Source organism: Trachurus trachurus (assembly GCF_905171665.1).
Source record: "Trachurus trachurus genome assembly, chromosome: 14".
In the NCBI taxonomy this organism is placed as follows: Eukaryota; Metazoa; Chordata; class Actinopteri; order Carangiformes; family Carangidae; genus Trachurus; species Trachurus trachurus.
Genome location: NC_139903.1, coordinates 23,008,605 through 23,023,871, shown reverse-complemented (window position 1 = coordinate 23,023,871; position 15,267 = coordinate 23,008,605). Strand labels below are relative to the sequence as shown.

The 15,267-nt window shown below is 41.3% G+C and overlaps 1 protein-coding gene across 1 annotated transcript; it reads right to left on the bottom strand.

The window, feature by feature from the left end:
* Window positions 1–5,020: 5,020 nt before the first annotated feature.
* On the bottom strand, window positions 5,021–12,509 carry LOC310996954 (beta-2 adrenergic receptor-like). The gene is made up of 4 exons (XM_083986504.1): window positions 12,302–12,509; window positions 9,303–9,465; window positions 8,919–9,210; window positions 5,021–6,466 (listed from the first exon to the last, which is right to left on the bottom strand). The coding sequence occupies exons 2-4, from the start codon at window positions 9,460–9,462 to the stop codon at window positions 5,476–5,478; spliced, it is 1,443 nt and encodes a 480-aa protein (XP_083842630.1). The 5' UTR covers window positions 9,463–9,465; window positions 12,302–12,509; the 3' UTR covers window positions 5,021–5,475.
* Window positions 12,510–15,267: the final 2,758 nt, after the last annotated feature.

Here is a 15,267-nt window from a genome sequence, read left to right as displayed (position 1 = left end):
AACTATTTGTTTAATTGTCTCATGAGCTCAGACTTCACCTGCACCTGTGTGTTCCCTCCTACCTGCAGTGATACAAAACCTGTTCTCTCTTTGAAGTCAAATTAATAGCTACAATGAGTGTTGCAGCTAGATATACGATGGAAGTTGTTGATATCTGAGAAGGAGGAATGCTGTGTCTAAGCCCCACAACACTTTCTGAGAAATATGGTCTGTTTTTGGACGTGTGTGACGGCTCGTGTGTGACACAGGACATCTGTGTGTTCTCACTGTCTTTCCTGCTTTTTGGCAGCAGATATTGGTTCGTCTTCAGTTCAGGCAGCAACACAAGCTCCCCATCTATAAACTGTGTGATCATAAGATACACTTGGCACGACTCTCTGCAACACACATTCAGGACATTGTGTATCCGTGCATGTATATTCTGCATATTCTGCAAGTGTGTGTGTGTGTGCGTGCGTGTGTGTGTGTGCACGCATGAGTGTAGTAGTACATTCTTATCATATTAAATGAGCTAGCATCTGTTTATGTGTATGCATGTGCGCACATGTGCATGAGTGTGTGTGTATGTGTCTGCAGGGCATACCTCCAGCCCTGCGCACTGTGCACAGAAGCCTGAGGCACAGCCCGGAGGCTCTCTGTTTTGATCCACAGGGATTAAACTGCATCTGCCTGTCAACAGGAGTGTGCTTGTGTGCGTGAGTGTGTATGCATGCGTGGGTCTATAATTGCGTATTGTAAATGTTGTGTGTTCTTGTGGGTGAGTGATCACGCAGGATATTTGTAATTGCCTGTTGTCAGCTCTGTAATGCCAGTTAACACCTCATAACAAGATAAAGCACAGACCGGTCCAGACTAATGTTTGACGGGGAAGTGAGAGCGGACACGTGGGAAAAGACGCACACAAAGGGAATTTGTGTGTGTCAGTAAACTGTGGAAATTCTATAAATGTGTATGCGTTTTAATCAGTTGTATCCATCTAAAATAAATAAAACATTAGAACAGTTTTGATTAGATTCGATTAAAAGGTTTCTTTGCGGTATGATGGGAAATAATCCCTCAAATTAAACACTCAGTATTAGGAACAAACTATTTTATGTAATCAACCACTGAGGGGAAATTATTTTCACATGACTCTTTCCAAAACAAATGTCAGAGACATGTAATGTGAGCTTCTTGCTTTTCTTAACACTATCGACACAAATGTTAAGAATAATTTAGTGATTGTGATGTTCTCATTTGGCTGCGGATGCACACTCATCGGCTCCTTACTCGTTCAGCTCGTTAACGTTAATAAGCCAATCACATGACAGCAACTCAGTGTAATTAGGCATGTGGACATGGGCAAGATGATCTGTTGGAGTTCAAACTGAGCATCAAAACTGTTTGTCCACTGCTAATTTCACATCTGAAAAGGAGAATATAGTGCTAGCAATTAAAGCAACCAGTCAGTGTGGGTCTGGGTGAAAAAGAGGTCCAAAAAACTTCTTGGTGTCAAGTTTACAAAGACAAACCCAGATCCAAATGTTTCAAGGACATTTATATTGTACATTTTTATTAATAATAAAAACATACACAAATAAAAATGAACACAATACCCAGGACACTGATACAAACAGTCAGAATACAGGACACACAACGTGAGGGCATGCATGTTAAGTACATTAACATACCTAAAGTGGAAAGGCGTTCCATGGAAATAGGCCACACACTGTTTTCACATCTATGTATCATTCTCTGTGTGTGTGTCTGTGTGTGTGTTTTGAGGCAGTATAGCTGATTGTATTTCCTCTGCAGCAGCTGATACTGTAGCTGCTGTGACCCCCTGCACCTGTCACTGTACATCATGCCTCACACACACACACGGGCACACACTGTTGCTTGAATGCAAACAGACGAGCTGAGTCTTAGAGTAGCGTGGATGACTGGAAAAGCACAAAAGGCGTCTGTTCACTGGGTTTGGCTGAAAAGGTTGAAGGTGTGACGCGACCAGAATCACATTTCCCAACCTCATTTTATTTGTCCACAAAGAGCCTTTTGAAGTTTTTTCTAAGTTTCCAGTTTTCTGTGATTTTCTTTCTTTTTTTTCTCTATTAAACCAATGAGACTTTATGGGAGTGTTTTAATTTGATTGATTAATGCTGGATTCTGCAGCTCCTTACTGCTGTCTGAATGATTTTTCTTCAGCCCCTCTAGCTACCTGACAGCGCTGTTTCCATTATTGATCGTCAGCGAGCGCCAATGCTAAGATGAAAACTTTGTTATGCAGTAGCTGGTCTTGTTAAAAGGAGGGATTAGGGCAGCAGTCAGTCTAAGAGCCAGTGTCTGCCCTGTTCTTTTTCACAAGCTACTTGGAACTGATCAAGAAGATGTTGGCATGCTGCACATGTTTGGTCGACTCGTCTAGACGACTAAGTGATGCTTGTTTGGCCAAATAGCTTCTGGTCGTTTGTTAGAAAACAAGCTGCGAACAGTCTTATTAGATGTTTAGATAATTTTCACCTCATTTGTCTGCTGTTATGTTCCTCTCTCTGTCTGATGACCTGTCTCCCACAATGCCACACACACACACACACACACACATAGACATAGCAAACGATACAATTTCAATCTTTATCCTTTTACATGTACAACAGCATAAGAATAAATATTTACAGCGATGAGATGACATTCATATGACACTAACAGAGGTAGAAAATAGAAATGTTTCTGTTGCACTTCTGTTGCATGTTGCAGATTTGGCCAAGTTTCCCAAGATACACGTAAGACACACAAATACCTTGAATGTAGACTTGTGTTTCAGTGCTGCTCGACGTGTGTAATCTGACGTTGACAGTTGTGAAACACAAAGCACAATAAAACAGCTCTTAGTTCAACTCTTATCCTGTTGTTTTTTGGACCAGATAAATTTGATTTATTACACAAGGCAGTGTAATCTATGCCTGTAAATCCAGGCAATGGCCAGGAGGCATTTTAAACTCAGTAAATCTTCTTTTCTATTGCAAATGATGTTGAATTTGAAAATCCAGCTGGAGTTCAGCAAAGGAAACTACAATCTTATGGAGCAGTTCATCTGAATCTTGTTCATGTTTCAGTGAATTTGCAAATATTCAGCAGCATGTTTCAAGTTTTACAATCAACAGTTACAGGTACACACAACAATACACAACCAGATACGACGTGCACATCACTTTTACAGTACACAATAAAATTAAATTACCTGTACATGTAGAGGCAGGGACGGGGAGGTTATTTCCAAATTTGTAATTTGCTTTGAAGTTCATTGTGATCTGGCAAAGGTATGGTCTTTACACTGTGTCAGGCTAAATTTGGATTATAATGATATATGCAAATATTTTTCCCTCAAAGAGGTTTCTGAGTAACGTAAAAGGAAAGCCCTTAAAATATAGTATGTGTCATCGGATTGCTATGGTTTTAGAGTGCTACAGACAATGTTACGGGCTCAGATCCCAATGCATGGAAATGATCTCCCCAGCTCCGTCTGACAGATTACAAGGCTCTTACTATAAAAGAAGTGAAGCCGGCAGGATAACAGTGAAGAGTTAGATAGAAATGTTTGGAGAGACATAGAAAGAGTGAGAGAGAGAGACAGAGAGAGAGAGAGAAGGAGAGGGATAGGGGGGTGGGGGCTGGAAGAGTTAGAGTTATGCAGCAAATATGTGATGAAAGGAACGGACAGAGAGAGAGAGAGAGAGAGAGAGAGAGAGAGAGAGAGAGAGAGCAGGTATGACAGTCACAAGTTTGGGTCTCAGGTGTTTATCTGATACACAAACATTACACCAGCAGATTCTGCAGCAGCAATGAGGTTTTTCAGAGAGGAATGAAGAACAGATAGACAGTAATCAAATAGTCTGAGGATAAATGATCCTCAAATGTACTGTAACCCTCACTTTCAAATAAGACTTTTTACCCACAGGGCAGACTAAACGTTTTGGGTTTTTTTTCTTTCTTTCTTTCTGTCTTTTTATTTTATTTTATTTTATTTATATCTCGGCTTTGTGGAGGCTTTGTTTGGATGTGCAACTTGCACTCGTGTTCTTGGCAGACACTGAAAGCACTATAAAAGTGGTGCTGAATTCCTGCTTGTGCTTCCTGCCTTGTGTGGCAGCACGGCCACAGGCAGTCTTCATTAGCAGATAACCGGAGCAGGATTGCATCTAAATGTTTATTTAAATTCACCTAAAGGACCCAAACACCTTTTTTCTTTTTCTTTTGTTTTTACCATCAGGTCCTCACTCCGGACAATGGAAGATTTTATTAATTTAACTTGAGAGATTTCTTTTTTAAATCCGAGCTACACAGTCTCAGTGGAGCTGATTAGCTGAGTTTTCCATCCAATATCTTAACATTTTGATGCCACTTTGATACCATATGTTTCCGTGTGAATCTCAGACATCCACACTGACCAATCAGGGTCAAAATACCATGTTCCCACTATAAATGCACAAGGTATTTCTATTCCTGTATTTCCGGTATCTTGTTGTCAAGCCGCCATTAAAGCCTGTTCACTTAGACCCAGTCCCATTTCTACCCCGCAGCCCTCCCCCTTAGTGCGACCCCAGTGTTTTGTGTGTTCACATCAAGGGTAGAAGTATCCCGATTCTCTTTAAGGTGAAGGGGCAGGACTGAGGGGGAGGGTGACGTAATCCATCAAACCAAGGATTTTTCAGGAACACGCCACAAAGACAGAGCCCAATCAACCCTAACCTAATGGAGCGACAAGGGAGAGATGTGGAAATATTCCCCTACTATACCATAATACTTCATCATCTGCATCACAATGCACTGATATGAGACATGTGGTGATGTCAAACTAATTCACTGCTAATGGACTTCAGTTAAATTTTAAACATACTGTACAATATATGTCAAACCTGAAAAAATGTTGTTGTTTTTTTAAAAATGCGGGACTGTTGTGCAAATGTAACAAACAAATTTTGGATTTTGAAAGAGTCTTAATATGTGATCACAAGATTGAATGTAACATAACTTTTAAAATCCTTATTGATAGAGTTAGGTGAAGGGGTATGAATGAATAGAATTGGGCCTTATCTACTGTGACACCCATGACAGCACATTTACCCTTACTCTTATTTGTCTTGTATTTCAGTAGGAAGTCATATACAGTACATAATGACACAGTAACACAAACATCCTCCAATAATAAACCTGTTGTACCACTTTGATGAAGCTCTGAATGTCTGAAGATGCAGTTTGTCATGTGGAGTATCTTTAAGGCAGTACACTTTGCACACTTTTGTGTAATTTGACTGCAATTCAGGTTCCTTTTATGGTTTTCCTGTGTCTCTGGTGGTCTAGTAACAGTAAAATGGGGTATTTGCTGACCACACTGAGCTAAAGCTGAGCTCCAAATGACCAAAAAACACAAACACAAACATTATAAGCTTCGTCAAACTGGTGTTTACTGCACAGAGTGAGTTCTAACATGCTATTTGGTCAAGCCATAGAAGCCATATTTTCCTTACAGCTCCCATTGGCAGAGTTGTTGGCCTGCCAGTTTGTCAGAGAGCCTGGAGCTACCTCTAAAACCTGCTCACAGCAGGACGCCTGAGGAGCCAGAGTGAGCGGGCTGTCTCGACTGGAGCTCTCCAGACTGCCCTCCCATCCTGACCTCTGTTGCTCGTCCATTTCCCTGACATCAGTCATGTCTGTGTCCATGGTAGTCCTACCTGTGGACTTGGAGTAACAACCTCTGTCTCTGCACCATCCTAATGCTCTCCTCCCTCCCCTGCCCCTCAAGCAGAGGATTTCCTGAAAGGCGTGTCTGAAGTCGGGGCTGCGGCAGTAGATGAGCGGGTTGAAGGCTGAGTTGGAGTATCCCAACCAGTTGAGGAGCCTGAAGAGCAGCTTGTTATCGATGGGGAGGAAGGTCATGAGGATGTTGAGGATGAAGAAGGGCAGCCAACACAGCGTGAACGTTCCCATGATTATCCCCAGAGTTTTTACAGCCTTGTGCTCCTTAAGACAAAACTTCATACGCCTTGTCGCAGAATGTCTCCCTTCACCCTTTTCTGTCCTTATTCCCGTTTTCTGCATGTTTAGCCTGTCCTCTCCTGCTGGTTCTCCCACCTCAGTTCCTGCCCTGAGTTTATTCTTCACAGGGCTATCACTGGGATAGGCCAGCGGTGCAGTGTAATGCAAGTTATAGAAATGCCGCTCCCTCCCCCTGATTTTCTCCAGCTGTTTCTGCGCCTCCTGGAAAACCCGGCTGTACAAGAAGATCATCACCACCAGCGGTAGGTAGAATGAGACAATAGACGAGGACACAGCGTACGCCACGTTGGTGTTGAAGTCGCAGCAGTACATGTCTTCCAAGCAACGCAGAGCCTCTGCATCTTTTGACACCCACAGCTTCAGGTGGATGGGCATGAAGGAGATGAGGGAGGCCACTGCCCACACCCCGAGGATCACGGCCAAGGCTCGGCCCCTGTGGGAAGGAGACAATGTTAAAGTGCTGCTGAAAACTGGATGGGGATTGTTCAAGTTTTTTTTAAGTGGATTGTGTGAGGTGCTCATGAACAGGTTTGAGGAATACTAAAAACACTAAACACACTAAAAACAGAGCCATAAAAAAAGGCCCAGTTAAAGGGGTAGTTCAACATTTTGGCAAATTGGCCCATTGCCATAATCCCTATAGTTTTAGGAGTAGGTTTGTTACCTTTAATTGTCGGTGCAAGCTATTTTTAGAATGGTGGAGCCGAGCGGAGGCTAATGGGATTTCTTGGTTTCCCTCATCAAACTCATCAAATACACAATCCAACAACTCCAAAATGCTCTTGTGGACAAGTTGTGACCTGCACATTCACCATGCTATGAGATAATAATGGAACGTTATGAGACAGAGTTGTTTTCGTGGTAAATTCGTGCAAAACTGCTGATGCGCGTTCCCGTCAGAGGCAGTGTTTTGGCAAGCAGTCTCTGAATTTGCCTCGAAAACAACTCTCTCTCGTAACGTTCCATTATTATCTCATAGCGTGGCGAATGTGCAGGTCACAACTTGTCCACCAGAGCATTTTGGAGTTGTTGGATTGTGTATTTGATGAGTTTGACGAGGAAGACCAAGAAATTCCATTAGCCTCCGTAGCGTAGCTCTGAGCAGCTCGCGGCTCTGCTCCGCCATTCTAAAAATAGCTTGCACCGACAAATAAAGGTAACAAACCTACTCCTAAAACTATAGGGATTATGGCAATGGGCCAATTTACCAAAATGTTGAACTATCCCTTTAAGTACAAGCTGCTCCTGTATCATCACTCATACATCATGTCAACATGCAGGAACAAGATATTAAAAAAATAATTTACACCTGCTACCGTTTATTTACTGCTGGCTTCGCAATACATTTCCTGTCAGGGATGATAAATATTACCATGACCTTAATTCAGAGGGTTAGATGATTCTGTAGATTAAAGTACAATAAGTTCTCAACGACCAAATTGCTTGTTTATTTTACAACCACATCAGCCTTTTTTTTTTTCTTTTTTTTTTAACTCTTGGCCCATGTGAGGCCATATGAGCATTTCCTCCACCATAAAAACCATAAACCATAAAAAAAAAGCATCGGCTGTACAACATACCCACTGTCACCATGGTTACTAAAAAAAAAGGTCATTAATTTGAGTCACTGAAACTACTCAGTTGTGAGCACTAAAAGTAGACTCGGCTAAAGATCATGTCCTGCATAAACATGTTTCTAAAATCAGACTTCACTCTTTTGCATATCTGACACATTGAACCGCCCTTACCTCACCAACACAAACTGCTGAACAAGTGACCCATGGGCTTACTTTTCAATAGGAACAATTAAGCATTTTACAATTGCAATTTCAACAGTTATGTAAACAAGATTTCAAACAATAATGTAGCAAATAATTAAGATAGGGGAGTAATGGTGTCTTGTTGTAATCTGAGTTTATCTTTGTTTTGCTCTTCAGTCTGGCAGCACATGTTAGGCAAGGCAAGGCAAGGCAATTTTATTTGTATAGCCCGTTTTTACAAAGAGTTTGTCTCAAAGGGCTTTACATGGCATCATAACAACATCCTCTGCCCTTAGACCCTCACAGCGACTGAGGAAAAACTCCATGGAAAACCCTTTTAACAGGGAAAAATCTGAGAAACCTCATGGTGAGCAACAGAGGAGGGATCCCTCACCCAGGACGGACAGACGTGCAATAGTGTGTATACATGTGCATGTTACTGTGTGTACAGTAGTGCAGGTGAGTCCTGTGCAGTAGGCTACAGTAAAGTGTTCAGGGCAACCCTCCTGAATTTCCTTCTGTTTACTTAAAAAAAAAGGCCTAAAGAGTCCAGAGCAGAATTGGATCGATTCGTCACAGGGATTACCAGCTCGAATCCTGGTCAGGATGGACGATCGAAACATCTATAATGTTATAAAAGTGCTGTATGTGCATTGTTCCTGGCTGATAACTCTGACTTTCTTTTCCAGCCCAACCATGGAACCAAAACTGGTCTGGCTTTACTGAGATGCCGAGCGAGAGGCTGAGGAGCTCCAGCTGGAGGAAGGATTTACCACACTGACAGAGCAGAATGCTGCTATTGTAAATCCTCATGGGTTCATATTTTCCAGCGTGATGCATGTCTGGTCATACCGTGATGTTTCAACAGCGTTTGCCCTTGACATGATAGAAAACACCTGTTGTGACATCACTGGCGCGTGTCTGACTCTGGATAGGCCATACTGAACATGAATGTGGAGAATGGAGCAGCAGTTTTTTCCACATCATGTCGTTTTACCTGTTGAGTGTAACATTCATTTACAAACCCAGACCTGATCACTGGAAAATGGATGAAATTTGATTTCCTCTCCTGTGACAAGTCTGATCCCACACAGCCAGACAGAAACATCCACACCTGGGCCATACCTGGTGAGCAGCATCGGGTATCGGAGTGGCGAGGTGATGGCGAGGTAGCGGTCCATAGCGATCACACACAGTGTTTCGATGCTGGCTGTCACGCACAGCACGTCCGTGGCTGTCCAGAACTCACACATGAAGTTTCCGAACTGCCAGCGCGCCAGCAGGATGTGGCTGGAGCCGAAGGGCACCACGACCATGCCCATGATGAGGTCAGCAACAGCCAGAGAGGCGATGAAGAGGTTGGTGACGGTCTGCAGCCTTTGGAACCGCAGGATGGCCGTAATCACCAGGACGTTACCTTAACAAATGCAAACATAATGTAAAGAGTAATGTAACTAAAATCAGCCATAAAAGTAATACCTAAGTGACTATAAATGTTTTTGAACTCACCAAAAACTATGGCCACAACCAGAATGGCCATGGCAACACCCAACATCACAAGCTGAGCATCATTGTACTCCAAAGAGTTCGCTGATGAATTAAAGGCCACTGCTGTGGTGCTCTGCAGCGACTCGTTAGCTGGTGGTGACACAGTACTCATAGTTTCCATGATCTATAATCATAACACACAGAGAACAAGATGGCGTCATTTATAATTGATCAAGAAAAAATAAACACCTGTTACAGATGTGTTTCAAGTCAGTGAAAATCCACTTTTGGATTCGCAGTGCAGTCGTCTAAAGAAGAAGAGGTTTTTTGTAAGAGATGGGCGGCTTGTGTTTGTACTTGTGCTTGGGTGTTATGGATTTCCTTGTTTGCACTGTTTGTGGGTTTTTGCAGTTGGTAGGCAAACAAAGTAACTGAAAACCCAACTGTTTAGACAGGCTTTTAAGGCTTTTAAGTGATATGAGGTATTTATAGCTCTTTACACAGTGCCCTACATTCATTTTTGCTCTTGTTTATTCTACCTTGTGTTTTACTTCTGTGATTAATTCAAATTCTTTTTTTTTTCTTGTTTTGATTGACCTACTGTCTGGAAAGGTGTTATACAAATATATTTTGCTTGCTTGCAGGGAAGACAGTGCAGAGGAGAATTTACTGTGATGGGACAGGCTGAGGTGCTAGGTTCGCTTAAGGGTGAGATGTCATCATTTAGGTGTCGTACTGGTTGACTTTTAATAAGTTATTGCACTTATCTATTGGATGCACTTCACACGGAAAGTAGCATTAGCATTAGTCACACCTTGTGGTGAGGAAGGGTGGTTGAGAACAACTAGTACCACTTCTCTGTTGTTGTGCCTGTGTATACATACATATACTGTACATATGTGTGTGCGTGCGTGTGAACAGTGCTACAAACGTGCAAATTATTATTATTATTATTAATCTTTATTGCAGACACAACAAGCGGTCCATATCAAATGAAGCATTGCAATGTGTTTCTTTAAATCTAATCATACATTTGGATAATCCTTTCCGTCTAAACACATCACAGCATTTTGTTCCCTTTCAGAAGGAGGTCAGCAGGTCAAAGTCTCTGCTTCTATCTTATAGTCAGGTAGGAACATATGTGCACATTCACAAAGGAAGTTGAGATTATACAATACTAAATATGCAACAGCAGCATATGCAATATAATGTCTGCAAAAGAGCAGCCTTAATATACTGTTGAAGTGAGTAGAAGACATGCACTGAATATTGTGTATGAGTTTGCATAGACCAGCTCAGAGGCACCACACCAACAAATTTATATAATGCATTTATTTACTTAAGTATTTATTTTGTATTCAATCAATGATAATCAGATTTAAAAATAAACTTCTGAATCTGAGTGTAAAAGGCATTAATTTCAGTGGTCTTAAGTGACAGCTGACTGGGCGCCGTTGTGTTGTAGTATCTGGTGGATTAGGATCATACCTAGTCCTACATGTATTTTATCTCTTTGCTTCATGCGGCAGTTTTATTTCTTTTTGCATTGTTCTCATACATGCAGTTGAAAGGGAGCAGCCTGTATGAGTTATGTGTTATTATGCACTTCTGGATGTTGTTTGGTGAAATGGATCTTATGCACACTTTAATCATGTATGTGCCGACACATATCACAACACACAACTGTGAATAGGCTCATAGATAGATTCACAGGTGTTTACTCAGTTGTGCTGTGGTCAATGAGCAGAGTGTTGGATTTTGGAATTTCATGTCAAAATGCCTCGGGGTGGATCGTGATGGGGTTGTTTTCTTATGACAATCATCTCACAAGTGGAGCTTTTATAGTGTCATTACATCACCGCTGAACGCCAGCCCATGTCAATCATCAGTGTTTTTCGTCATTTCTAAAGTGTCAACACATTTATGGAGGTGCCAATGTCTCAAGGATCTACTGAAAAGCAAGAATGAGTTTTTCATCAGTGATGCTGGGAGGGCTGCTTCAATTGTAATAGGCTGTATGTAGCTAAAAAAATATATTTCATGCTTGTTCAGGTTTGTTAAAATGCTCCATGCACTTGTTGCTTTCCTCATGAAGCCTGAGGCCGACCCTGCTGCCCTTTAAACTGATAGTGCTTAACAACAACCCACTGCCCCCACAGATCAGATCAATAATCCGGGCGGCTGCCTCCACCAACACATTTAGTCAAGCTCTTCTCCTTCCTTAGCTGTTTAAACAGTCACATATACACAAAGAAACTTGATCATCTGTCTGAGGCCAAGAATTAAACACATATTTAAAGAGACATAAATTGCCTGGCGGTGACATTTTTACTGAACACTTAAACAAAGCACAAAAATGTCTACAATGGTCTTTACACAAACACACAGACACAAGCGCGTGTGCACAATACAATAATACACAATAACGGATAGATTTTGCAGCACTTAGCAGAATAAACTGATGTGTCTGAAATGTCTTTGTACACATCATAAAACATCTTGCTGTGCTGATAAAATAAACCATATATGTTAAAAATGAAGGTTAGTTTGGATTTGTTGAATGTGAGAGACAAACGCTGAAAAATTTCTGCTCCTTATTTTTGGCCACATCCCCCTTCTCATACTGTCCGAACAGATAAAAGACAATGTGAATCATGCTTGTTAAATATTATACATTTCAGATTTGTATCACCTGTAGCACATGTGCAGAATCACCTCATTATCAGAAAAGATCAGACCTCAGTTATACCTTCTTTTAATACTGATGTTAGACTGCCATAATAAATAGGCTACACTGTTAAAACATATTAACATCTGAGTTTATAGTGGAAACAATACAATAGAAGGATTTGGAGGAACTTTAATGGGACTGACTTGATCCATTAATGTGTAATTTAAAACTAAATTGCTTTAATGTGTAAATATTGGCTGTTTGAATAACCATATTAATGATTCAGATACAGTATGTACTGTATGTAGCGTAGTTCGTAGAGCTGTAGAGGTGTAATTAGTTTTCTTACCTCCAGGCTCCGTCTTTTGCTCTACAATCCAGTGACTTGATAATCCAGAGGCCTTTAAATCCACAACACAAAGTATCATCTTAATGTGTTTGTCAGCAGCTTGCAGACCCTCTTCCTCTTACAGTGCTGAGTGTCACACACAGCCTGCCACCCTCTCTTTCCTGTGCACGCTCATGTATCAACACACTCTTCCAGCTCTCAGCCACACTTGCCCTTTTGAAGCAGCTGAGTCCGTCACCCTTTTTATAAGCACGTCCTGATGACATCACAGCAGGACAGTAGCCAATCAGAGCGCCAGGACCGGCTTTTAGTGTATATCTCATGTCTGCAGTGCACTGACAGAAAGCACTCAGTGTCTCATAACAAACCTGAGTTTTTTTTAAAGAACTATGACCAACTCAGGGAATGCTTTTTCAGCTGCACCCTTCTGTACATTTACTCTTTTGAGCTGTCAAATAAACAATGCACTTCAGATTTTTTTTGCTGCTGGGTCGCCGTGCTGTAGCGGTTCAGAAACTCTTTTGTTATATTTCCGAGAGACAGGCAGGTGAAGTTGTGGTAGCTCAACAAGACGGCATGGAAAACCACAAGAAGAACACAATGTACTGCAGCAAAAAGGTGTTGAATGTTGGTTAGAGGAACTTGAGGGCAAAAGGCCAGACTAGACACATTGGTTCTGCCTCTTGTTTGTATTATTTTACTGTTACAGTAATATGAGAACAGGCTCAGACAAGTACTTACCAACCACAATAGCTTCATTTGAATTACTTTGAACTGAGTTCAACTGATTAGATGTTGTCAAATGAATCAAATTCCCCAGAATCCAGAGTGGCTTTTAAACTATGATTGCAAATGTGATTAAATCTGCACTGTACATCCTCCAATCATTGTACTGTGAGATGTCGTATAAGCTTCAGATATGATCGAGATTCTTGCAAGAACCTACAGTAAAGACCATAGCTCCTTATTCTTGGGGTTTTGGTGACGTGCATTCTGCAGATACTGAAATGCAAACTATAGATTACAATTTCAGATTATTAATTAAAGTTTCAGATTATGTTTAACTAGTTGGTTGTCTTGTTTTCTGTTGCCCTGGAACACTGCCATTCCCACACACCAGAGCCCCACGTACCACACGATGTACCATGTTTGTGACTATGTTCTGTATCCCTGATGTAGCCTACATAAAGGCCTGCATGCGCACAACAAAAAATCCTCCCACACACACCACGTAGAGTTCAAGTTGACCTCAATCAGGAGAAACCAACACCCAAAACAAACAGTGCTCATTGATGCTGCCTGATCAATTCTCATTTGTGTTAATAATGTGAGATGTGTTTGCTTGAGGGTGATGTAAAATCATAAAAAGGAACCACTTCATGAAAGAGGAGAAGATCATTAGTCAGTCTACTAACACAGAACGTAGATGTGTCATATTTTGTAATGTTTTTAGGACAATCGTTTTTTTTTTTTTAACCCTGTCAGAAACACTGACACCTAAACCGCAATGAGAGCTCTTTTCTCTTTCTTTCAGTTTCATTTTGCATCTCTCTTCCTCTTTCATCTGCTCATATTCTCCTCAGGGGCAGTATTGTCCAAGAGCCCAGAGCAACATCCACATGGCCAAAAGGACTGATTAGTGTTCATTTAAACACCATGATTCATCTCCAGTGCCTGACTCAATTACATGTTGACCACCCAGCTGATCAGGAAGTCATTATTCAGGTTAGGAACTGTAACAGCAAGATTTGATAAGTGCATTTTAATCTGACCTCTCTTTACTATATACATACTGTACTGTACTCTCTCCCACTGTTTGTCTCCATTACATCGTACATGTTTTTCTATGGGAAGAGAGCAACAGGCAGGTCAGCATGGCCATAGTCTCATGTCTGTCTAGACCCAGCACATTCCTCTCCACACCTCTTCCTCTCCCTGTCCTATCCCTTCCTCCCTCTCTCTCTCTCTCTCTCTCTCTCTCTCTCTCTCTCTCTCTCTCTCTCTCTCTCTCTCTCTCTCTCTCTCTCTCTCTCTCTCTCTCTCTCTCTCTCCCTCCACATTCTCCATTCCCTACTACACTTTCTGATGTATTCATCCCTTCATAGTATAGCTCTGCTCCCTGGTTCTACAGTCTGCTTCATTTATTTCTACAGTATATTTGTTTCTATCCTTCTTTCTTGGCAGTTTTTTCAATATGTCAGCAAGTCTTCATCACTCCCTTGTTCTCCAGCGAAGGAACTTTTCAAAGTCTATTTTAGTAAAATGTAAATGAGTGACCTCTGGTATGACTTACATATTTCCTACAAATAAAGTTTGACACATAAAGCACCGCACCAGTGCTGCAGGAAGGGAAGGTGGTCAGGGTGGAGGAAAGTGATGCAGATTTGACTCCAGAGACCGGGGTGCGTGTTTTAAAGAATTAAAATGCTTTTTTTGAATGATCCTAAAAAAAAAAAAATTGTTATACTGAACATAAATCACTGAGTGACAATGTCTTCAGTGGTGTTATGGTGGTAGGGCTCTGGTTGTATTTATTTGGCACTCACAGACCTTGGTTAAGTTTAAGGAAAGACTCATGGGCTTGGTCAGATGTTAGTGTTGAATCAGACCATGATCCAGCAATTACGGTACGTTGCTGTCAAAACAATAATAGAAAACAAATTAGCAGTGTGTAAATGTGTTTTCTTGAGGACAAGCCAATTGTACAGTGTCCGATAACTTTTTTTGTCATCTCAGGAACATAAATGTAACTGGTTTTGATATGAGAACTGAGCAACAATATTTTTGGGATGTTGATGAGTTTTTCCACAGTGAACTCACTCGTCACAACACTTCAAACACAACCTCACGAGGTTCATGTGAATGGATCATATAACACAAACCAAACCAAGATATGTTTTTTATATTAAAGTGCTTGATTATTTACTTTAAGATGACTGAGAAGAAAAAGGAGAGGAAGATTTGGG

What these genes read in the sequence shown, in the direction of transcription:
- LOC310996954 (XM_083986504.1), bottom strand. Translation starts at nt 9,462, where the DNA reads ATGGAAACTATGAGTACTGTGTCACCACCAGCTAACGAGTCGCTGCAG. An exon ending in GGTTGTGGCCATAGTTTTTG is followed by an intron (nt 9,211 to 9,302) that starts GTGAGTTCAAAA and finishes GCATTTGTTAAG; the next exon opens with GTAACGTCCTGGTGATTACG. An exon ending in TACCCGATGCTGCTCACCAG is followed by an intron (nt 6,467 to 8,918) that starts GTATGGCCCAGG and finishes TCCTTCCCACAG; the next exon opens with GGGCCGAGCCTTGGCCGTGA.